The sequence below is a fragment of the Rhagoletis pomonella genome, unplaced genomic scaffold (genome assembly GCF_013731165.1).
Source record: "Rhagoletis pomonella isolate Grant_MI unplaced genomic scaffold, Rhpom_1.0 Rhpom_scaffold_00008, whole genome shotgun sequence".
NCBI classification, from domain to species: domain Eukaryota; kingdom Metazoa; phylum Arthropoda; class Insecta; order Diptera; family Tephritidae; genus Rhagoletis; species Rhagoletis pomonella.
The window spans coordinates 14,660,771-14,685,121 of record NW_023458562.1 but is presented as its reverse complement, the minus strand read 5'-3'; the positions used below and the strand labels follow the sequence as shown (position 1 = coordinate 14,685,121).

The window sequence follows — 24,351 nt, the reverse complement described above, 5'->3', positions numbered from 1 at the left end:
TCCGTTAGGTAAGCTACTCCCTTAGGCCCTAAATGTTTTAGCATCAGCATACAGATTCCGTCGGGTCCAATGGCTTTGGAGGCTTTCGCCTTCCCGATGGCCCCCTTCACTTCACAGCTGGTGAAAACAAGTGGTGCACTGTGCAGCCTCCTGGTCACTCGACGTTTGGCCTTGTCTACCGAAGGGTGCAGTGTGAATTGCCTACTAAAGTAGGCTGCGCATTTCTTCGGTCCGACGAAGCGCGACCTTCGAAAGAGATTTCCACTCTGTCATCACGCTTCGTTGGGTTGAACAGGGACCTCACGGTTGACCAGAGCTTACTCACACCAGATGTGAAGTTACAGGCCTTCAAGTGCTCCTCCCACTTTTCCGCTTATGCTGATTTACCAGTTGCCGAATCTCCAAATTAAGGTCCCTCAGACGGGGGTCCCCGGGGTCGACCTGGCGTAGGTGGTCACGCTCGTTTGCTAGTACAGCTGCTTCGGCCGGGAAATTTGGGCGGACTTCCGCGATGCGTCCGGACGGGATGAAGGGAGCCGCTGCGGCAGTGACTACCCTGCGGAACTGGCGTTCGCCAGTGTGTATGTTTGTGGGTGTGGGAAGGGCGGCGAAGCTGCTCTTGGTGACTTCCGCGAAGCCGTCCCAATCAGCTTTGTTGAAGTTGGTATAGGTTCGGTGGTCCGCGGGAGCAAAGTCGCTGGGCTTATTGATCGAGATGACTATGGGTAGATGGTCTGATGCTAGTGTTACCATAGGTCGTCATGAGATGCTATTGATCAAACCAGCGCTAGCAATTGTTAGGTCTGGCGAGCTGCTGCAGCTACCCATAATCCTGGTGGGCCGTCGTCTTTCATGGTGCAGAATGTCGAATCGTCTATCTGCTCAGCCAAAAGGTTTCCCCTACGATCATTGGCCAGGCTTGAGTGCCATAGATCGTGGTACGCGTTGAAGTAACCTACTACCATTCGGTTTTCACCTCTGAGTAGCGCACCTATGTCAGGGTGATATCCTGCCGGGCAGCAGGTGACAGGGGGTATATAAACGTTGAATATTTCGAGCTCGACATCGCCTGACCGGACAGCTATGCCCTGACATTCTAGGCTGGTGTCCCTCGGGTCGATGTCTTCTTCGATAAGCCGATACTGCACTGTGTGGTGTAAGATGAACGCTAGTCCGCCACCATTATCTCGCTCGCGATCTTTACGGAGCACATTGTAGGCGGCGCAACCCAATAGGGTTGAGAGGTTTGCTGCTGTCCAGAGGCAGGCTCTTCGGGAGTTGGGTGCGTTGCGCGAGCGGGTAACCGTGGAGGCTGATTGTGCCGTTTGGCTTGTTATCAGGGAGCCACGTAGCTTGTGGTCCACTCCCGGTGAGACCTAAGACCAGAGCAGGTTCTTAGGTGACTCCATCCGTTGCATGAGTTGCACCTAACCGAAGTGGAGTTTGGATGGAGTCGATTCTGGCAAACACAGCAGAAATACGTTTCTGGTCCGGGGTTGGGCTCTATGCCCGCCCGGAGAAGAAGGATGCGGAGCAATCCGGCTGCAAGGAGTTGCTCCATGGACGAACAATGATTGAGGGGTATCGCCGATCTAAGCGGGGTTAGGTCGCCGAAACAACAGTCCTTGGTCGGGTAAAACCCGAGTCATTCCGGTACGTAGAACCGACTGTTTTGGGAATGCGTGATTAAACAAGGGGTTCCACAAGGTGGTGTTCTCTCCCCCTTACTATTTAACTTCTACATCTCGAAACTTCCTCAACCACCTGAGGGAGTTTCCCTGATCTCATACGCTGGCGATTGCTCGATTTTGGCGTCCGGGAATGGAATTGATGACCTCTGCACAAAAGTGAACGACTATCTCTCCAGCCTTTCTCGCTTCTTCACTGCAAGGAGCCTAACACTCTCCCCAACGAAATCAACGGCGACCGTCTTCACCACCTGGACGAAGAAGGTCAGGCTAGAGTTTGGTATACACGTCGATGGCACACCAATACCGACTGTAAACAACCCGAAAATCTTAGGGGTCACCTTCGATAGCCTGCTTTCCTACTCCGCGCACACAACCGCAATTGTCAATAAAGTACAGAGCCGCAACAAGGTCCTCAAGTCGCTCGCCGGCAGCACTTGGGGCAAAGACAAAGAAACGTTGCTGGTAACATACAAGGCAATTGGCCGGCCGGTTCTAAACTATGCTGCGCCAGTTTGGACGCCGGGGACTAGTTGGACGCAGTAGACGAAGCTACAGACTTGTCAGAACGCCGCACTCCGGACAGCGACTGGGTGCCTTCTGATGACGCCTGAGCACCACCTGCACAGTGAGGCCCAAGTGCTCCCCGTTAGGGAACACAACAAAATGCTCTGTAAGCAATTTCTGGTGGGGTGTCACAGAAGTGAACACCCTGTAATAAGAAATGCGAACACGAAATATATTTAAAGTTCCTATTACAAATTTTATTTTTTCTAAAACAACTATTTTTTCATTTTTTCATTTGACTACAAAAAGTATCCACAGAAAAGATTTTGTAAAAATTTAAATAAACAAGTAAATTTCTTAACAAGTAATGTCCTACATACTTCCCCCTCCAGAGACTTTGCTAAGGTTGAAGTCTCGATCTAAAGCGTACATGACGTGGAATGCGACTTCCAAAATTGGGATATACTGTAACAGGAACTGAACGAGGGTCTTCACAAACATCAGTATTGAACATAAATGCTGGCTTGAGTCGATCGATTGATATTGATTTGGTGGAATCATTCATTTTGATGTTGAAAACTTTGTCATTTCTGCTCAGAACCAGATAAGGACCATCATATGGTGGTTGAAGAGATTTTTTAATAGAATCTTGACGCACGTATACATGAGTGCATGAAGCAAGATCTTTGTGGACGAAAACAGAACGATTTGATTTATGCTTAACTTCAATTGGACGTAACGAGTTCATTGAAGATTTCAGTTGCTTGACAAAGTCATCTGAAGGAGACAAATCGCTAGTGTTATTAAAAAAATCACAAGGAAGCTTTAAAGAAGTTCCATAAACAAGTTCAGCAGGACTAGCGTTTACATCCTCACGTAAACTTGATCGAAGACCAAGCAGCACAATTGGTAACACTTCCATCAAGCTATTAGTATTGTGACACATCAAAGCAGTCTTCAGCGAACGATGCCACCGTTCAATCATGCCATTGGCACAAGGATGATATGGCGTAGTGCGTATTCGTTGAGATCCAAGAAGCTGTGCAAGTTCTTTAAATAAATTTGACTCAAATTGACGACCCTGATCCGTTGTAATCCTGGAAGGAACTCCAAAACGAGATATCCATCCATGAAATAAAGCGTCCGCTACTGAGTGTGCACTTGCGTCTACTATGGGAAACGCTTCTGGCCAACGGGTGAATCGATCAATACAAGTTAAAATATACGAATACCCACGCGAGGAGGGCAATGGTCCGACTAGATCAATGTTAATGTGCGAGAAGCGTGAACTTGGAGAATCATAGCTACCTACAGCGCTGTGATTGTGTCGATAAATTTTTGAACGTTGACAAATGCTACAAGCTTTAGACCATAATTTAATGTCCCTTTTTAAATTTGGCCATACGAAACGTTGTAAAATCATTCGAGTTGTTGAATTTGCTCCTGGATGAGACATATTGTGTACATTCTTAAAAATTTCTCCGCGAAAATAATTTGGAATAAAGGGTCTTGCAGTTGATGTGGAAATGTCACAAAATATGGGTCTCGATGTCGATGGAATTGTTAAAGATCTAAGAATTAAAGATGAAGAACTTGGATTTTCTATTAAAGCTTTTAATTCTGCATCTCCTTCTTGCGCTTTTGCCAATTCTTCATAATCGATGAGGTTTGGCAAATCTATAGTGGAGATCCGAGAGAGAGTATCTGCCGTAACGTTCTCATTCCCTTTAATATAACGTATATCCGTGGAAAACTGTGACAGAAAGTCAAGTTGACGGAATTGACGAGGTGAAGCCTTTTCAGGTTTTTGTTTAAAAGCGAAAGTAAGAGGCTTATGATCCGTGTAGATTATAAAATTTCGACCTTCTAGCATGTATCGAAAATGCTTCACCGTAAGATATACCGCAAGTAGTTCTTTATCATAAGTACTATAGCGTTTTTGAGTATCATTCAGCTTCAAAGAATAGAATCCAAGTGGTTTCCAAACTTCACCAACTTTTTGTTGAAGAACCCCACCAATTGCTAAATCGGACGCATCGACCATAACGGATATCGGTACCAAATCGGTAGGATGAGCCAACAGCGTACATCGGGACAATTCGTTCTTACATTTTTGAAATGCAGATTGAGCTTCAGGTGTCCATTCGATTAGAGATCTGTCGTTCTTCTTATTACCTTTCTGATAAATAAGAAGTGGGATTTGCATCTCCGCCGCGTTCGGTAAAAATCTTCGGTAAAAATTTAACATCGCAGTAAAACGTCGCATCTCCTTGACAGTTTTCGGTTGCGGGAAGTTTAAGATTGCATCGACTTTCTCAGGAATTGGTTGAATGCCTTCGGCGGAAACTAAGTGGCCAAGAAATATTACTTTGTCTTGTCCAAAATGACATTTCGAAACATTAACAGTTAGACCATATGTCTGTAAGCGATTAAATAATTGCTCAAGATCAATTAAATGCTGCTCTAGAGATTCGGATGCGATTAGAACATCGTCGAGATAAGGGAAACAAAAGTTTAGCCCCCGAAGAACATCATGCATAAACCGCTGAAATGTTTGAGCGGCGTTACATAAACCAAAGGTCATAAATTGAAATTCAAATAAACCGAATGGTGTAATAATTGCGGTTTTTTGAACATCGGCTGGAGCAACCGGAATTTGATTATAGGCACGAACTAAGTCGATAGTTGAAAAAATAGTTTTTCCTGAAAGCCCATAAGCAAAATCATAGATGTGCGGAATGGGATAACGGTCAGGAACAGTCTGTGCATTAAGACGACGATAATCCCCGCAAGGACGCCATTCACCATTTTTCTTTAAGACCATATGCAACGGACTGGACCAGGAGCTTTTCGATGGACGACAAAGTCCTTGATCCATCATAAACTGAAATTCTCGTTTTGCAATTTCGAGTTTATCAGGTGCTAAACGACGAGGTCTCGAAAATATCGCTGGACCTTTTGTCTCAATAACATGTTCAAGGGTATGAGGGACTTTTTTCTGATGTGACGATGGTTTAGTTAACTCCGGATATCGAGATAAAAGTTTATGAAAAATCGTTGTACTAACAAGCGTCTTAACTGCTGGCAATTCATTTGCTGTGCGTAACTTACCAGCAGAACGTAGGCCTGTTTCGGAATCTATTAAACATCCTTCTTTTAAATCAACTAGTAGGCCAAAGTGTTTTAAAAAATCGGCGCCGATTATAGCGCTGTTAACATCAGCAATAATGAACTCCCAAGCAAACGAACGGCGTAGACTAAAAGTGGGAGCTATTAGTTGAGTGCCAAACGTGTTTATAGGTGTGCCATTAGCAGCAAACAGCTTGTATTTATCGGGCTTTTTGGATGATATTGCTGTTGACGGTAGTACTGACACATCTGCACCAGTGTCTATCAGGAAGTTTATGCGTGTGAGCTTATCGAAGATATGTAGGCGATTGATTGTAGAGTTCCGGCCACTAGTTTCATCTAGTGACCGGCCGGCGAGTTTCCCTGGCGACGTTGCTTGAAGGTGCAGGGTTGTCGACAATTCCGAGCTTTAGGTCCAAATCGACGATGATAATAGCACCATTCTGATGTATTCGCAGCTGACTCAGCTTTGTAACATCCACGAGAACTCGATCGACTCCTGTGTTGAAAGCGTTTTTTCTGAAGGTTACTTACTGCTGTGCTTAAAGTTGAAATTTGTTGTTGAAGATCCATTAGTTCAGGGAAAGATTGTACAGCAGCCACTGTTGATTGAGGTGCTGATATGGCTTGGATTTTATCCGCCATAACTGCGAGTTTATCAAGAGCTTCGGAAGATGTTGCTAACACAGCTTGTGTTTGTGAAGGCAGTCGTTGAAGCCACATATTACGTAGAAAGTCTTCACTGACACCACCATGAGAGAGACCACGCATCTCCCGTAGAAGACAACTGTGTTTCTTGTCCCCTGCGTCCAAATCGTTCAATAACTTCTGAATTCTTTTCTCCTCCGATATAGAGAAATGATCGACGAGACGTTGTTTCAACTGCGTATAAACATTCTGAGGTCGAGCCAAAATAATGTCGCTCACCTGACTTAAAAGATCAGGCTCCAATTCAGGAAGAATAGTGAAATATTTCGTTTTCTCAGCCACGATTCCATGGTGTTCAAACTGTGCTTCGATCTGGGCAAACCAAACCAGCGGGTTTTCTCTCCAAAATTTCGGAACGCGAAGATGAACGGCTGATGATGAAGCATTCACAACGCTTGAAGCGGCAGCAAATGTATTACCAACTGAGGCTGATTCTTGCGATGAGGTGGCATTATCTCTGGAGCGCGTATTTGGCATCGTGTACTCGATCACGTCGGGGTCAGAACCTACAACCCTAACACACCGTTGCTTCAGGAGGAGCCTCCGCCCAGGCACGTCAGGGGCACCTATTCGTGTACAAGGACGCAGTCCAACAGTACGTAGACCAACCATTGGACCCGACGACATACAGACGAGCCATCAACGACATTCATAGAGAGTCAGTTACTACCTACCTCGACTCTCGACCTATGAATGCCGTAATACGAGCCCAATCACCACCTGTAGAAGAGACGGAGCTTCAACTGCCTCGAGAGACCCGCGTTACCCTGGCTCAATTACGGTCTGGATACTGTAGCCGCCTTAACAGCTACCTGTCCAGACTCGACCCCAATATCCCCAATGAGTGCCCGGCATGTGGAGAGTCCCCCAACGACACCAACCACCTCTTTACATGCCAGCTCAATCCGACTCAACTAACACCCCTCTCCCTCTGGTCCGAACCCATCGAAACAGCTCGTTTCCTGGGCCTCCCGTTAGTTGAGCTTGACGACAATGATTGAACGTAGACCCGAAAAAGGCGGGGCTTAGTAGTGCCGCTACAACAACAACAGAGATCACGTGAAACTCCCCGTTTAATTATGCTTGGCTTTGACGTTTGATCTCAAGCAAGTGTTTCTAAGTACTTCTGTCCAGAAATAGGAACTAAACATGCCTATTATGGTATCCGACGGATGACATCAGCACGGATGTAATCCGACTCGCACTGTCATAACAAGCGAGTGAGAAGGATTAAATTCATCAGAATGGGATCCCTCGGAAACAGACCTATTTCGGTCCGGCAGATACCATTCGCACGAATCGAATCCTTTGCACTCGCTTATTTCGACAGTGCGAATCTGATTAGATCTGTGCGGATGGCATCCGCCGGATACCGTAATAGGCATGAATATAAAGTACTTATAATTAATGGCTTTCAGAAAATTCTTTGTAATTATTAAACCTTAGCTTCCTGTATCATACAAATGAACGGCCAAAATTAACATCCGTTAAATGTATCTAAAGAGAACCACATTCTCTTAAATAGTACACTTTTTCCGTTTTGAACCACATATGTATGTTTATAATAAAAAATTTAGTACTGCAACTAATAAGTTTTTTTGTGTTAATTTATTATTCTGTTGCTTCAAGCTGTAGCCAACTTGAAAGAGTAATGCTCCAAAATGTGTTGCTTACAAAGTTTCAGTGATTTATAAAACACTCAAAAAACGAAATAATGGAAAAGTTTTATCTATATACGAATAGCGCTCGTTTAGTTAATTATAAACGTTATTTCCAAATTGTGTAAGTAGCTGAAAACTAAGTAAATTATGTACGTTTTAATATGAGAAATGGTAATACGTGATAAATTAATGCAGATCTTATCCAACGCCGACGTCTTTGCTAAGGCAATCTAACTTTCATCATCGCTGCCCGCGGCCTGTCGAGGCTTTGGTCCGCCAGCGCGTTTCGCCATTATAATTTGATCGACCTTTAGAATTGTAGTGGCAGCACCTACTGCATATTTCAGGGCCCAGTATTTCGCTTGAAACAGATCGTAGATATGTGTTTTAGTCACATCGATAGTATCTGCTTTTTCGGTCTCAATATTGAAGCCAATATTCTTTCCACTGGACTTTTTGTGTGCAAGATACAGCGCATTTACAACATCGGTACCATTCACACCAGAGTTTTCAGCCAAAGCTTTTGGGAATGCTTCCAAAGCGGTTGCGAATTTACGCACAGCATACTGCTCTAGGCCGGGTAGGGTATCAGCATATATAGCCAGTTGCGAGGCCAATTCGATTTCAGTGGCACCAGCGCCAGGCACATATCGTCCATCACGCGTCAAGCCCTTGAAGTTATTTACACCATCATCCACAGCACGTTCAATGTCATCCATGAAGTTGTCGGTGGCGCCACGTATGACAATGGTGGAAATACGGGCATCCTTGCCTTCGTTTCTGAAAAAAGTGCCGGTAGATCGTTTTGCTAAATAAGAAATAAATTTTTTAAATTGCCTACCTAAAAACCACAGCAGTGGTGCCGCCCAGCTCTTCAACACACACTTTATCGCAGTAGCCCAACTCTTCGTTGGTGGGTGTGGTGATGCGCGGCAGCACAGTGGCATTTACTGTGCGACTTAAACGGCGTAAGTCAAATTTGGAGTTCAAACGTACAGCCATCAGATTGTATTTATTTATGAAATGTAAGGCCATATCACCCACTTTGCCGCCGCAGACGACCACTTTAATACCGGCATCGGCAAGTCCTTTAATTTGGGCCTCAAGTAAACTCTCTTCACCAGCAGAGAAATTCATCAACTCATCAGCGGACTTTATTAATACAGTACCTTTAGTTTCTGTCTGTATGATGTCGATTGGGCATGAGAATACTGCCACCTTGGCTTTCTCCGCAAAAGTGACATCACCTTCGACATAGCGTTTGAACACCATACCATGTACGACTTCAGATTTATTCAGTCCGCAGCCCAAAATTTTGCAAACACGGATATTATCTACATTAAAGGTGCCTTGGTCTGGTAGTATCGCAACACAGGCCTTTGCTACCAGTTCGGTAAGGAATTCTTCCTGTCCATATTGTTTTGACATTATAGCTGTTTTAAGGCACTCTGTGACTTTATTCACATCGCGGTAGTCCTCAATTTCATGGCATACAAGTTTAGGAAGAATTTCCAATGCTTTTTCCAAAGCTTTCTCATAACCATCAGCAATTTCAGAGGTAGTTATACCCAACCGTAGGAGCTCCTCGGCAGCTTCAAGTAGTGCACCCGCAAAGATAACAACGAAATTAGTGCCATCGCCTACTTCGGCGTCCTGCATTTGGCTACCCATGACAATGAGTCTTGCCGCTGGATGTTCTACATCCAATTCCTGCATGATGGTGCCAGCATCACTGGTTACAAATTGTTTGTCAATGTGATTGATGACCATTTTGTTCATGCCGTTGGGACCGTAGGCGGACCGCATTGTCTGCGCAAATTCTTTACAGGCAGTGATGTTACGATAGACGGCCTCCTCTAGACCACTGTACATCTGTTATAACGAATTAAGGGCATGAGTACATTTTTGTAAAACTAAATAATGATTTAAAAAATTGTATGTAAATTTATCACACGCTGCGGTGACTAATAAATGTCGCAGATATAGGAGAAGCCGCACGCTGCCCATTTTTTTTAATAGCGCAGTCGCTTCTTCAATTGAGCTACAAGCAAAATTTCTATATTTATGTGATATTTTATCTTACCCGGGCGCCATCCTTTAGCATTTGCGCGACTCCTGGAGCTTTTGGTACGGATAAAGCCATTTTTGTTCACAGATTTTTGGAATCACAACGTTGAGAAATAAACCGAATGAAAAGTTGAGAAATTGCCGATTTTAACCTCAAACACGCGCATGAAAATGACATTTAACTTAAAAGTGATCATTCTCAGTAGGTAACAATTTATTGTGAACGGCAACATGTAAACCGTGATGCCAGATATGGGTAATTTCCCTATTTGAGGGATATTTTGCAACAAAAATTATTAAAAGGGAGAAAAAAGTACTTTTATTTAACCCGCTTATCGATCAATAATTGATCAAAATTCAAGAATTGTCGACACTCTTACGAAAATAATCGTTCTGAAGTTGTGATGTGGAGTAAAGTTATGTATAAGTGTACAAGATTATAAGGATAATCTTGAAATTTTTCTCACTTTAACCAATTCATACGCTGAGTAATACTAGGTTCACATATAAGTAGATTATCCTCATTTTCAAGCTTAACACACTAATCCGTAATTATAACAAGAGATTAGCCATATAAAATTCGTCTCTTGTTAATCTGTAATTATAAAATAATCTCAGATTTAACCGATAACTTTTCGGTGTCCATCCTAGTTTTATCGATTGTTTTTGCGAAAAAGAGGAGAAATGCCAAATGTAAAAGTAAACAAAAATGTACGCCAGCAAGTAAAAGAGGTTTGTGAAGGTATTTTTAATAAAATGTTAAGTTAAAATATATTTATATTGCTTATTATAGCAGAAAAACGTGATCACGGTGGCACAGAAACATAACTTTTCCTTGAGATGTGAGCACAACAAATTTGACGGCTAATAATCTGAGATTTGCCTGGGTAAACGGGGTGATTAACAAACGAGCTTTGATTGAGATAATATTGATATGTGAACATAGTTTAAGAAAGAATGTCTCCAATTGTAATTGGGTTTTAGTGTAAAAAGAAGAACAATTTATCTGATGAAATGTTAAATAGTACATGTATGTATATAAAATAACGGTTGCTTTTGAATAAAAAAGGCAAGTGCTTCAACTTTTAAATCACTAAAAACCATATTCGCTTAGAAAATGTAAATAATTTTTAACAGTGGTATTTTTAAGAATTGCTTGAATTCCTTGAGGCCTTAAGTGCGTAATCTACTGACCTTTGCATTTCAAACGAATATTATATGTATATGTATATTAAGGTAACTAAGGCTGTGTGCGAGTACGTTTAAATTGCTAACTAAATAGAGAAAAATCCTAAATCACTGGAAAGTGTCGGTAAGGCAGTGAATAGGAACAATTTTGATTTTCTGCGATCATACTTTTCAACCTAAATTGAACAGTCAAATATATTTGAGCGAGCGATTAAGTGAACAACGATTTTTTGATGTTTTAAATAATTTTTATCATTGCTATGGCACAAAAAAGAAAATATTCAGAAAGATGTAAGTATAAATTTATTTGATTTTTGCATTCAGATAAGCATATGTGTAATTCGATGGATGTATATTATTTCGCAGGGTCAGAAGAGCAAACGGATTCTTTTATAGATGCCAGGATGGAACATTCTCCTTTTCTGTTGCAAATATATTATATTGATACATAGTCCCAAAGCTACCGCAAAATTATTAAATTTATAGATATATTTATTAAAAGCAACAATTCCAAAACAAACAATTTAGGTTGTCGAACGAACTCGCACAGTTTTAGCAGCTGTTTTCCTAAATTGTAGCAGTGCTGGAAATTCCCAGTGAAATATTAGTTTAGGTACTAAAATTTAGGTAAACTCGCACACAGCCTAAGTATATGAATGTTACTTCTTTACTACTAAAATAAGTGTTTTGAATACTTTGGGAATTTTGTGGGATACATTTTTAAAATGTTGGTAATTGACGGGTTTTCTCCGATTTCCGTAGGTAATTTAGCAGAGAATATCTGGCATCACTGCAAGCAAAGAACGTAATGTACGTAAATTTACGTTCTTTGCTGCAAGCAAGTTGCAAAGAACGTAAATCAATACATTTACGTTCTTTGACGCTTCTTATAGATTTACGTTCTATGTGAAAAGTCAAAAATTCAATAATTGCGGTGTGAAAGTTTTATTTTTATCACTACACAATAACGCAGAACGAGAATGGACCTTCAGATCGCTATCAGGATCATATGGTTGTTGTTGCATTTGCGGGCAAATTTTTTGTATCCGGATCCCGATCATTGCCAAAGAAACACAACTTTAGTAATGCACGTTAAAAATTCAATGGCACCATCTACCTGCTAATAGCGGTAATGTATTTGATTGATTTTCTAGGACTTCCTTACCCGCTCTCAAAATTTGTGCACACCACCAAGTGCAGCCAACGAGAGAGCTCAACATTCCAACGTAAGTTAGCACTCGTGTGTTTTCAGTAAAACCAATTAGAAAATTTTTGTTTATTGCCCGTTATTAATAGTTTAATTTTCAGATAAAATACCAAACTAGTGCCAAAATTACATATCAGTGCTGAAAATCGTAGCATACTTTACGGCGGTACAACCCTTTAACCTACCATTCCAACCACCCACCCCACAGTATTCGTTGCATTTTGTTGGACAACAATCCACGTTTAGCCGAGGCTTCCTGTGCATGTGAGCCGTGCCTCAAGTGATACCCAAACACCTGCCAAAATCTCTACATACATACGTACAAATCCAGTTGCTTAAACATTTAAAGTGTGTGCAAGGCATCAGCAACATAGGGCTCGCCGAGACTGCCGTACTGGACATTATGGCTGCTAACCTACAACAGCAGCGCAGTATCAACGAACAGCTGCGTCGCGAAGCGGTTGTTCCGCGCATACAGGTGTCTGAAGCCTGCCAGCTGATGATGAAGTATGTGCTGGAGCATGAGGGTGAAGATTGCCTGCTGAATGGGTTTGCCAGCCAAAAGGTGAATCCGTACAGAGAGAAGAACTCTTGTAGTATTTTGTAAATGGATAAGTATTTTTTTGTTGCTTTTCAATGACGGGCTGGACTTAATTTATAAAATACTTATACTAGGTACATTTAAATGTATGGATTATAAATTGTTCCTAGGTGTGTGTGTCTTTGACTGAATGTAGTTGAATTAAAAAAAACTATATTTTTCAAATTCACACTGAGCAAACTAAAATTTCTGTTTCGTTTTATAAAAATGTTTTAAGTAGTAAACAAATTTATACTCGTTCTAGTTATAAAACCTCAAATTAACTGGAGCTGTCGAGATTATGTAGTAACGATAAATGGCTATTAAAAACTGTATGTATATACTAATACTCTAGTAAAAATTTCTAATAATAAATGGGTCAATATTATATTTGTAATCAACAATTTGCTGGAAACGACAACAATTTTTTATGAGTACATAAATATACAGTGATGCGCAAAAACGGTCGAATGAAGGTAATTTTTGAATATTCAAGTTAAAATTGTTTTATTAATTTTAACAACAATACTGTTCATGTTATAACACAAACATATTAATTGAAGTTTCAAACTTTATTAAAAATTTACGGGCAGCAAAAAAAAAATATTGTATGCAAATCAAAGCGAATTCTTAGCTGCTTCAAACTTACACTATTATTAAAAACTCATGGAATACATATAAAACTGCGTACCCAAAAGTTTTCTAAAAATTCAGTTTGAAATTTTAAATATAGAAATTCGAAACATTTTTCTGAATTTTGTATAAAGTTTGAAATTTTAATAAGCATGTTGGTGGCTATAGCATGAACAGTAAATTTATAAAAAATCAACAAAAAAATGTTAACTTGGAATCATTTTGAATATTTAAAACTAATCATAATTCGACCATTATTCCTCGATATCGTATATGTACATTAGGGTGCCTTACCAGTAGTGGCAGATTTGCAGTTTTGCCCGTCCGAATGGCACCAGCCGCCCCTTCCTCAGCTCCAATTAGTTGCGTACTACATCCTATCCAGAGCTGGGCGATAAGGATTACGATTACTAAACGTTTAGGATTCAGTAATACCAACAAGCTAAAAAACAAGATTACGATTACAGTAATCCTGTAATCGTAATCCAAGTTCGTTCGAGGAACGATTACTTTAATTGTAATCATGTATTTTCTGTTATAAGGGTTTAGATAAATCCATATATATTTCGCAAATTTATAGAATTACTTCGTTTAACATTACTCAAAAAATTGTAATAAGAAAAATTGTAAATTTAAAATTATTGTAATCACTCATCGAACGAACTTAGATTATGGTTACAGTAATTTCAATTTTAAAAAAGTTTAAATTACGATTACTGTATTTGCCACCCCTAATATGTGGCCGCCCTAGGCCCGGGCCTAAGAGCAAATCCGCCACTGATTACCACAAATAAAACGCAGATTTTACACCGGAGTTATAAAACATATTGGGGCTGTTCAGTAGCTTGTGTATATAATCTTGCATTTGCATATTTCGGTGTATTTGTAAATTCCCAACAATAAAATGCAAATTGTTGCCATTGTAGCAAGCATAAAAGCTGCGAATCCAAATCCAAGACCATTTCCACAATATCCCTGCAGTGTAACCCCAAACAAGTTAGGAAAAATACTAGTTTGCAACTAGGATTTCCTGACTGAAACCGAACAAGTTCGAAAATGACCTGACCAGTACCAAATACAAAACGATTTATTTATGCCCGGTTTTATTCGTCTTCGACAGTTTAATACAATAAATTACACAAAACCTTTAAAGCGAGTACGAATTGAATTGAATTGAAAAAAAGTAATGATTATTAATTAAATCATGTTTCTTTTGATAATCGTTTATTGATTAAATGCCAATATTAGCACATTTAATAATCTATTAAATATTTTTAATTAATTCATTAATTTTTCAATTATTTCTGACTCTTTTTAATTACGCGAAAAACACGATTAATATCCAGGTACCAGGTTGACCGAGCTTTGCCCGGAGTGCATATACTTTTTAAAGTTTTCAAGATTTGGAAAGGTTTATAAAAAAATATATAAAATATAATACAAAATATATATAAAAAAATAAAAAATGAACTTCGATATCTATTAAGCAAATTTCTTACTCCGAAATTTAGGTGGCGACCCTATTCCGAAATACGCTGGAATGAATGGTACGTAGCTTGAGCGTATATGTACTGTGTATACGTATAAAAAAGCAGATTGAAATTAAAAAAATAAAAATTTCTATTACATAGAAGCGTGGCAACCCTGATGGAAAATATTTTTTGACAAAAGTTCTCAACAATACCTTTCAGTTGATATCCATATTGCGATGTTTTAGATAAATTGCGTAGAATCGAAAATAAGTGGCAACCTTACACTATTATCCTATAACATTTTGCATATAGGGAAAGTATTGTTCAAGAACATTCTCTTGGTACCCATGAACAGTAATATTTTACCTTTCTTTCTAAACAAAAAAAAAAAAAATAAATTATTTATTTAAAAATAGGTGGCAACCCTATTAGAAGTATTTTTGGATTAGGTATCTTTAAAATACCTTCCATTTGATACCCATATTATGAAGTTTTAATTAATTTGTAACTAATTTCGAATAGGTGGCAACCTTGTACGAGTCTTTTCGGAGATAGTGCCTATTCATATAACCTTAAAATCTAAAACATTATCCGTGTGCAAATTTGCATCAAAATCGTAAGAGCTGTTTCCGAGAACCCTATGGTTATATATATATATACAAGAATTGCTCGTTTAATGTAATAAGATTTGATTAATTTCAATTATCAATCAACAAGCCAAACTAAAGACAGAAATGAAGAATATTTAATAACTGCATGAATTATTTATTTATTTGATTCTTATCCAAATTTCAAATTTTAGGCCTTAATTATTACTTTTATAAAATTTTAAAAAGAAAGGGTTAAAACGTGTAAAGTTAATGAATTGAATTTAATTTAATGTAATAAAAAGTTTTATTTTTACTTAAGTTCACTCGAAAATGAACTTAAGTATTAATTTTATTTTTAATTAAAATGTCTTCTTTTGCATATTTAATATTATTAAAAAAGATAAAAAATACAGTATTTATTTTACCTGAAAGCTTTTACTTTTAATCGCATTTAATGAAAATTGAATTTAAATTTATGTGCGAAAGTTTGAAATATTTATGTATTTATTTTTCCTTTTAATTAATGCTCCAAAAATTTAACACTAATTATGTGCAAATCTAATGCCGATTTCGTTTCTACCGAAAAATGCAACCTTCTCTTTGCCCTCTACGCACAAACGCTCTAAGAAGAGGGCGATGAAAAGGCAAGAATTTTTGTACAAACGAAATCGCCAAAAGTTTTTTTTTTTTATTTATTTATTTACTTTAGTTAATTTGTACAGGTAAGACACAGTCTTTTAGGTAGTACATCAATCGAATTTAATAATTACAATGGAAATGTATGATAAAACGAAAATAAAATTAAAAATACTTATACACTATACATAATAATAAGATTAACTTATGACCGAAGGTTGAGAAAAGAATGAGAGAAATTTGAAAGTAGATGTTATGAATTGAGAAAAGATAATACTGCTAATTTGAAACACCCCGCCTTACGAATAGCCCTTGTCTTAGAAGGAAGTGAGTTCCATAAACGAATTGTGCTGACAAAGAACATTCTGGATGATGCCGTGTACTTGAAATACGGAACCCGGAGATTCAAAGTCCGGGTAGACTGACAAAAATTCAGTTTTTTATATAGGTAGGGTGGCTTCTGAAAATATATAAGCTTATACAAAAAACAAAGATTACGAAGTTTTAGGAAATTATATATATCGGTTCCGAGAATTTGCGTGGCGCATAAAGATATATGATCAAATTTTCTCTTAGAAAATACGAACCGGGCAGCGTTGTTTAAGGCCAGTTGCAATTTGCTGAGTGAGGCCGAATCCAAGTTACCGTACACAAGCTCACTATAAGAAATGTGGGGTATTATTAGAGATTTGACTAAATTCATCTTAGTGTCTCGTGGTAATAAATAGGCAGTTCTGTACAGATTTCGAAGGGCATTGTATACTTTGCCAACCGCAAAAACGATATGGTCAGTACAAGTCAGCTTAGAGTTAATTTTGATTTAGTTACATTAAGGGATAATTTATTTACGTCTGCCCAGTTAGCTATGCGTCTTAAGTCTTCATTAAGCCTGAAAAATAGGTCTTCCGAAAGCCCGATCGGACGGGACATGTATAATTGGGTATCATCTGCGTAAAGATGTAACTATGTCATTGATAAATAGTGTAAACAATATTGGACCTAAGATAGATCCTTGAGGAACACCTGATGTTATTGATTTTAAATTTGATACTCTATTATCACATTGAACTTGCTGGAATCGCCCAGATAGGTAGCTTGACATTAACTTTATAGAGTGAGAGCTGAAACCATAGCTAGATGCAAGCTTTTTAAGTAGAATTTTGAAGTCAACCATATCAAAAGCCCTTGAAAAATCCAAGAGTACAAGAACTGTTAGTTCATTGTTGTCATAAGCTGGACGTATATCTTCAAGAACTTTTAACATGGATGTGGCACAACTATGACCACTTCTAAATCCTGATTGGACCTCAGTCAGCAAATTGTTTGTGTTTATATGATTGGTAACCTGCATTGCTAACAACTTCTCTTACACTTTTGATACAGCAGGCAACAAACTTATTGGCCTAAATTCTTTATACGAACACGGAGATTTAGTTTTAGGAACCGGGATAACATTTGCAATTTTCCACTGACGCGGAAAACTACACGATGCAATTGAAAAGTTAAATATGTGTGTGAGAGCAGAGGTAGAAAAGGAAAGGATAAGTTTAATAAATCGTATGCTAATGCCATCGGTACCTACAGCATTAGACTTAATGGCGAATATAGCTTTAACTACATCAACTTCCGTTACTACTGAGAAATCAAAAACACAGTCTTTTGGTATACCGTCTACGCCAGTTACAGCGATCAAATCAGCATCAGTTTTAGAGGCTTTAATATTTAAAAAGTATGAGTTCATAATATTAGGATCGAAGTCGCATTGAATGTTATCTTTTTTAGAAACTCCAAAAGATCGAAGATTTTTCCAAAGCATTTTTGGAGGCAAATTAGTATTAAATTTGTTGTTCAGATATGCTATCTTAGCATTCCGGGCACGTATGGTGACATGATTTCGCAAGAGGCGGTAAGCTTCCCAGTGTTTTTCATTTTGAAATCGCTTCCATTTTCTATAAGCTTTTTCCCGTTTTTTTATAAGAATTAAAATTTCCTTTGTAAACCAAGGTTTTTTTATGCCCCTGAATTTTTATGGTTTTTGGGGGAACAAAACTATCAAAAAGGTAATTAACAAGGTTATTAAAATGTTGAAATTTTTCATCTAGCTCAGAATATAACAAACATCCATCCCAGTCAAGACTAGACGCCGCTCTACTTAGTTCTTCCATGTTTATGCCATTGTAATTCCTGTACGTCAATTCAAAGTTGGGCGCTTTTGTGTTGAACTGCAAATCGTAAGACAAAAAAAGCATTTCATGGTCTGAAATTCCATCCATAGGAAGCTGGTCGAAATGATTAATATAATTTTTATTGATGACACAGAATAAATCTAGCAAACTAGGCTTAGAGTTTGGAGCAAAACGTGTCGCGAATTGATTAACAATACTTAAATCGTATAACTGAAAATTATTTACGATATTTTTACTGCGAGAATCATTATTGAGAAGATCAATGTTAAAGTCTCCACATATGATAACGTGATCATACTCGACAGAAAATTCAGATAATTTCTGAAATAAGATCATTTGACCTATTAGGGTTGTAAACACAAGCCACAAAACACTTTGTTCAAGTGTCACCTATTTCAATAAAAATACTTTCAATCTCACTTGAATCATCAGAACGATAAATAACTTTAGGTTTTAAAACTTCTCTGCAATAACAGCAACACCACCACCACGAATATTACCTTTTCTGTCATTTCGTAATAATACATATTTACCCAATGAGTATGAATTATCATCAACGTGGGATCTGAACCTAGTTTCGGTAACGCAAATTAAATCAACATTTTGATCAGCAAATACATAATTAAGATAGTCTAATTTTTCAACCGTAAGACTACGGATGTTTAGATGGCACATATTAAACGCTTTATGTTTTTCACAAATTTGCCTTAAAATATACCTCACATGCCCACTGTCAGGACAATCTTTAGTTAGTTTATCCAAATGCAAAGCAAACAAGCAAGATGTTTTCAACAAAGCAGTAAGGGAGGAGAGAGAAAGAGAGTAAAATAATATAGAGTAAAATAATATAGATAAATACGGTCAGTACAATAACAATATAAAATGAAAAAGAGCTAAGAATAAATAATGTGTAAAGCATCGCTTTGCATAGCTTAACATAACTCTGTAACATTGCTTGTTTAGTTGTTTACTGCAATTCGGTCATTGTATATTCATTAATTCATTTTACTTTTTGGCTCCCAAAGTAGTGGTTTTGGTTCATAATTGAACTAGTATTTTTCTGTCTATTTCGAACTAGTATGAGACTGATACATTTCTGATCAAAATCTGACAATTGCCATCTCGTAGGACATCCCCATGTTAAAAATACCAGCTGATTACATGGAAAAAAGATAGTTGGCTGGCTAGTTGGGCATGCGGTTCAAACTAGTTGTGAGGTATTTTACAACTAGTAAATTTAATTACAGGGATCCCGAACAGCCCTATTATATTTGAAGACTTGCACCAAAATATTTCGGAAAAACATTAAGATTTACGTGAGCTCAACCGACTTGAAAATACCTCCGATAGAATTTTTAAAAATTTTTATGCACACCTTCTAAGCTTAAACTCGTTTACCGTCTTACGTGAACATTTGTAACAAAATTATTTTTAAACCTAATTTTATTCATAACTCTATTTTTGCAGGTATTTTCAAATCGGTCCAGCTCACATATTCAGCCTTATCACGAGTTTCATTTTCCCCGAACCGGTTCACATTTCATTTTTGGTTTCCGTGTATTTACTATGGGCAGATGAACAATTTTCGAGTGGATTTTTTTTCGGTCGAAACGCAGGATAAGGTTGATTGTGTACAAATTATATGTCCAATCCCGCATTCCTCGGATTACAACAAGTTAAACTGAAAAAGTCCTAATTCGCTCAGAGCGAGAGAGTAACACTAGTTGCGTTCCAGATAACTTCGTGTGAAAACCTGTAAAACTCTCAAATAAAAAATCAATCTCTTGAATGAGAGGTGAGAGTCACCTGAAACGCGAAAAACCACTTTTCCTGTAACTAATTCCACACATGTAAGGTTCTTCACTCTCACCAATTTTTCTTTTTGTTTACAAATGCAACCCTGCCTATCGTTTGACACTTTTCATGAAATTGTATGAAGAAAAGCTACGGACTAAAATCTGCAACTTCTGACTGAGAGAGAGTGCAAGTTACTCTCACAAAAGTGCTTTGACTTACAGGTCTTATTTTGGCACCTGGAATGCTTTCCTCTAAAAAAAAATGCAAATCGTGAATATTGTGAGCATCTGGAACGCCACTATTGAAAAGTATGGGATCGCTTTCTAGTAAAAAATGGTAGCTTCTGGCAACTTCAACATAACCTCCAAATTTCGGTTGTAAATTTTTGCCTATTTTATAGTGTGTTTACTTACTCATGTAAACAACCGAAAATACTTTGAGAAAAATTTTCGAACATACTTTGTATGGAAGAAACCGAGTGACACCGTAAACAAAAAAAAAGTTGCCAAAAGTCAACGATGCACAGAGGGGTATTTGGCCGATTTAGGCGGCCAAAAGTCGAATTTTCCAAACGGACTTTTTTCTTTTTTAACTGAATATAGGGTGAAGAGAATATAATTCTTATTATTATTTTTTAATCCCTCTTTGCTTTAATGCGCTCGCACCACGCTGTCAAAGTGCACTGTTTATAATTGTTTATTTGGTTTTTAGATGTGTTTAATACAAGCCGAAGTTGTAAAAATCAGCTTTAAATCGTGTGTTCATTTTTTAAATTATTTTAAATTAGATAATTGTAAAGCAGAGAAATACCATATAATTCAAATAGTTTAATACAAATATAATATGAACTGGTACCGGCAGAGCTACAAGGAAAAATATCGTATTTCTGCAAATTTTAATGGATTAGAGAAATAAACTACAGTCATAAAGTTATGTAACGCGACTCAATGGCACTGAGATTCTTGCTTGGGTGTTATGCTTGACAGTTCTTAGTTTGGAAACAAACAAAAAAACTGCTGAAAAGGTGCGTTTGCTGTGCACTGACCATTGGAAATATTTACTACTGCCGAAAAATAAACCGAAAATACTGCGCAGTACCGTACCTGTTTTCTTTACATGTACAGGGTTTTCTGTAAAAGTGTTCAATGAGTAAAGTGGGGTGATAGGAAAGTCAAGACGCCCGACAAAGTTAAGAGGGGGGGGGGGCTGAGCCGGGGGGGGAGGAGGGATAAACATTTGGAGAGTTGCAGGGAGAAAATAGTTGTCAGTACATTTAGAAAAAAAATTCTCTACTTAAGGGTAAGTTCTAATAAAAATTTGCAAATAAGTTTTTAAGGCAGTAAAATCGTACGATTTTTTTCTCAAACTACATATCGAGCCCTAACCGCCAAAATAACGTAAGCGACATTTTTTTTTAAATTTTCTTTTTGATGCAGAAATATTCCTAGATCATCTAGATGCATTTCTGCATCAAAAGGAAAATTTTGAAAAAAATGTCGCTTACGTTATTTTGGCAATTAGGGCTCGATATGTGTATGTATCTCATTACTTAAACAGTCAATTCTTGTAAATATGGATGTACATATATATGTATATCCAAAGGTTTCTAGGAAACGACTCTAACGATTTTGATGGAATTTTGTATTCAGATAATGGTTTTAATTTTAAGGGTATATGGAGATATTTGTAAAAAGTTGCCACGTATTCGAAGTTATTTATAATTATTAATTCTAAGAAGGCACAAAAGATTCACTAAAAAATGAAAGTTAAAAGACATTTCAAATAAAACCAACTACTATATACTATAGTTAGTTCGATGAGTGTATGAAATTTCTGTGTGTTAGATAAGGTGCAAATTATTTCAGTAAAACTCAACATAATGGCTACTCCGTACAGTGTTTTTTCAATCATATGTTATTTTGATTTAATTTGGTTTTTTTTAAACAGGTAGCGTAGTAATTCATTTAAATTAATTGAATTGCATTTTTTGACAGGTGGCAAACCATCTCATGTTCCATATCCATATTGTTAAAATTAATTTAACCTATCATATACATTGAATTTAACTTTTAAGCAAGTGACAGCCCTGTTAAAAATAGTTTCAAACTATAACCTTATTAAACTTTTCAGTCTGACACCAATATTGTTATATATATTTCAGTTATCTAATTCCCCTTGAATTAAAATTGAATTGAATTTTTAAACAGATGGCAATCCTCCCACATGTTGTTTAGAAATAAAGCCTTTTCAAAAAAATCTCGATTGATACCCATATTGTAGTATTCATTTAACTTAATTGCATTTGATTTTTTAGCAGGTGGCAACCCTTTTTATATTCTAACCTAGATATAAATGTTTCCACAATCGGACCTCGATACCATGGAGTCTATCGATGTCAAACTTCAAGCAACTTTATTTTCGTTGTTTTGGTCGAATACTTGGACATTCTCCCACTCTATTTACTTGATTTTAAACATTTACAGTTTTAAATATTGCAACACGTCGTTTCTAAACATTTTGAGTTAACATTTTCATTAAAATAATTTTGGCCGCATAAATCGGTCAAATACCCCAATGTGCGATGTTTTGAATCCATGTCGGAAACACAAACAACCAAAAATAAGTTTTGAATCCACTTCAAACTTGCTACATTGAATTGAATGGGCTATAGAACTTCATACGCAAAACTTTTCCAAAAATTCTTTAAAAGAAGTGTAAAATTTTGATGAAAGTTCGCCACATTTTTATAATTTTTGCACAAAGTTTGAAACGTGGATTTGTATGGTGTTTATTGTAGAATGAAATATATTTTTATAAGAAAATAATTTAAATTAAATAATATAAAGTCAAGTAGTAAAAGCTTCTTAATAGTCATGCAACGCAGTGTAGATATAAATATCTGGACATAGTAAGCTGTGACTTGAACCGTACGCAAAAGAATCAATTCAGGCCACTCCCGGATAAATAACAGTCGAAAGCTTCGTCCATTTACGTGGACTTCTGCGCACTGAACCAATCTAAATAAAAAACAAGCATTTTCCCAAAATCGTTTAATTTATTGTTGTGCAATAATTCGATTATGTGTCAAAATGGATATCATTTCAAAATCCTCATAAATATAGAAGCAACATGAACCAATGAACTCTTTAACCTTTGTGTGCTACAATGCATACTCATAGCACCAGCACTGTCAGAGGTGACAACAAAATATTAGTGTGTCCCCAATTCACTTACAAACATATACACCCTGCATACCCCTACACTACGTACTTATTTGTATGTATGCACATTTGATTTACATAAGTTTCCTTGCTATTGAGCGCAGTGAGGTCTGAAAAGCATTGAAAATACCAGCAATAAAAAGAAGGAAAGTAGCATTAAAAACTGTTGTAGTGGCATTTATCAGGACAAAAAAAAAAAACAAAAAAAAAAGCCAAACAAAACAAACTACATCTCGTATATATAAAGCAACAACTATTATGTGTGCATGTGAATAGCATAAGGCAACGCCTGCATTCGAGTAGTGCAAACATCCATTAAGTGCATTGGCTGGCAACCACAGCTACCCGGTTCAATGACCCAACTCTTGTTAGCTGTCGGAGGGTGTTTGATTTCTATCAGCGGGCGCTTCTCACTGTGCAAATACCAAATCCAAACTGAGCGTTAGGGTGTTAGAAAGTGAATGACGATGCGACACAGGGGGTGGTTACTTCGGGTGATAACACTGTTAGGGATCATTGGCTTCAAGATGAGCCAAATTGCATGTTGCTGTCGGACGTCTGTACGTTAACAGCGTATGCCATGGCGTATGAAGCTGGGTCACAAGAGTGTACTCGTAGGTTCTAGAATGATATACATAAATATATACATATGTACATATATGCCTATGGAAGAGCAATATATGCAGCCTGCAGAATGCAGGTGATGACTGTAGAGAGTCAGATAAACAGAGAGCAGCAAAAAATTAGAGGTGCATTCTTTTAACCACGGTTGCCACTGTTGGTTGTTTCCAACCAAACTTGGTAGTTTTTTTTCCTTTTTTCGAATTTGGCTGTTTTTTTTTTAAATTAGAAATTAGCAAATTTTTTCTTTACAAAAGTATTATTACAAACTGGATGGCCAAAATAAATAAATAAATTTTTAAAATTCCTATTTTTAATGTAACATCCCAGCCAGCAAAATGTCCGGAAATGTATCCGAAAATGGCAAGCATTTCGTATAAAACCCTGTTTTTCATTCGTTTTTCGGTCGTTTTTCGCATTCATTATCCCCCCAAAGTGCTCATCGGAAACATACATATGT

At 37.6% G+C, this 24,351-nt stretch overlaps 2 protein-coding genes across 2 annotated transcripts; one reads left to right on the top strand and one right to left on the bottom strand.

Moving 5' to 3' along the window:
• Positions 1-7,621: 7,621 nt before the first annotated feature.
• LOC118744230 (T-complex protein 1 subunit theta-like) lies at positions 7,622-9,944 on the bottom strand. The gene is made up of 3 exons (XM_036477109.1): positions 9,777-9,944; positions 8,535-9,565; positions 7,622-8,473 (listed from the first exon to the last, which is right to left on the bottom strand). The coding sequence occupies exons 1-3, from the start codon at positions 9,834-9,836 to the stop codon at positions 7,924-7,926; spliced, it is 1,641 nt and encodes a 546-aa protein (XP_036333002.1). The 5' UTR covers positions 9,837-9,944; the 3' UTR covers positions 7,622-7,923.
• A 2,190-nt stretch (positions 9,945-12,134) lies between these two features.
• On the top strand, positions 12,135-13,158 carry LOC118745124 (guanine nucleotide-binding protein subunit gamma-1-like). Its single transcript, XM_036478654.1, has 2 exons — positions 12,135-12,174; positions 12,257-13,158. The coding sequence occupies exon 2, from the start codon at positions 12,559-12,561 to the stop codon at positions 12,760-12,762; it is 204 nt and encodes a 67-aa protein (XP_036334547.1). The 5' UTR covers positions 12,135-12,174; positions 12,257-12,558; the 3' UTR covers positions 12,763-13,158.
• The last annotated feature ends 11,193 nt before the right edge of the window (positions 13,159-24,351 follow it).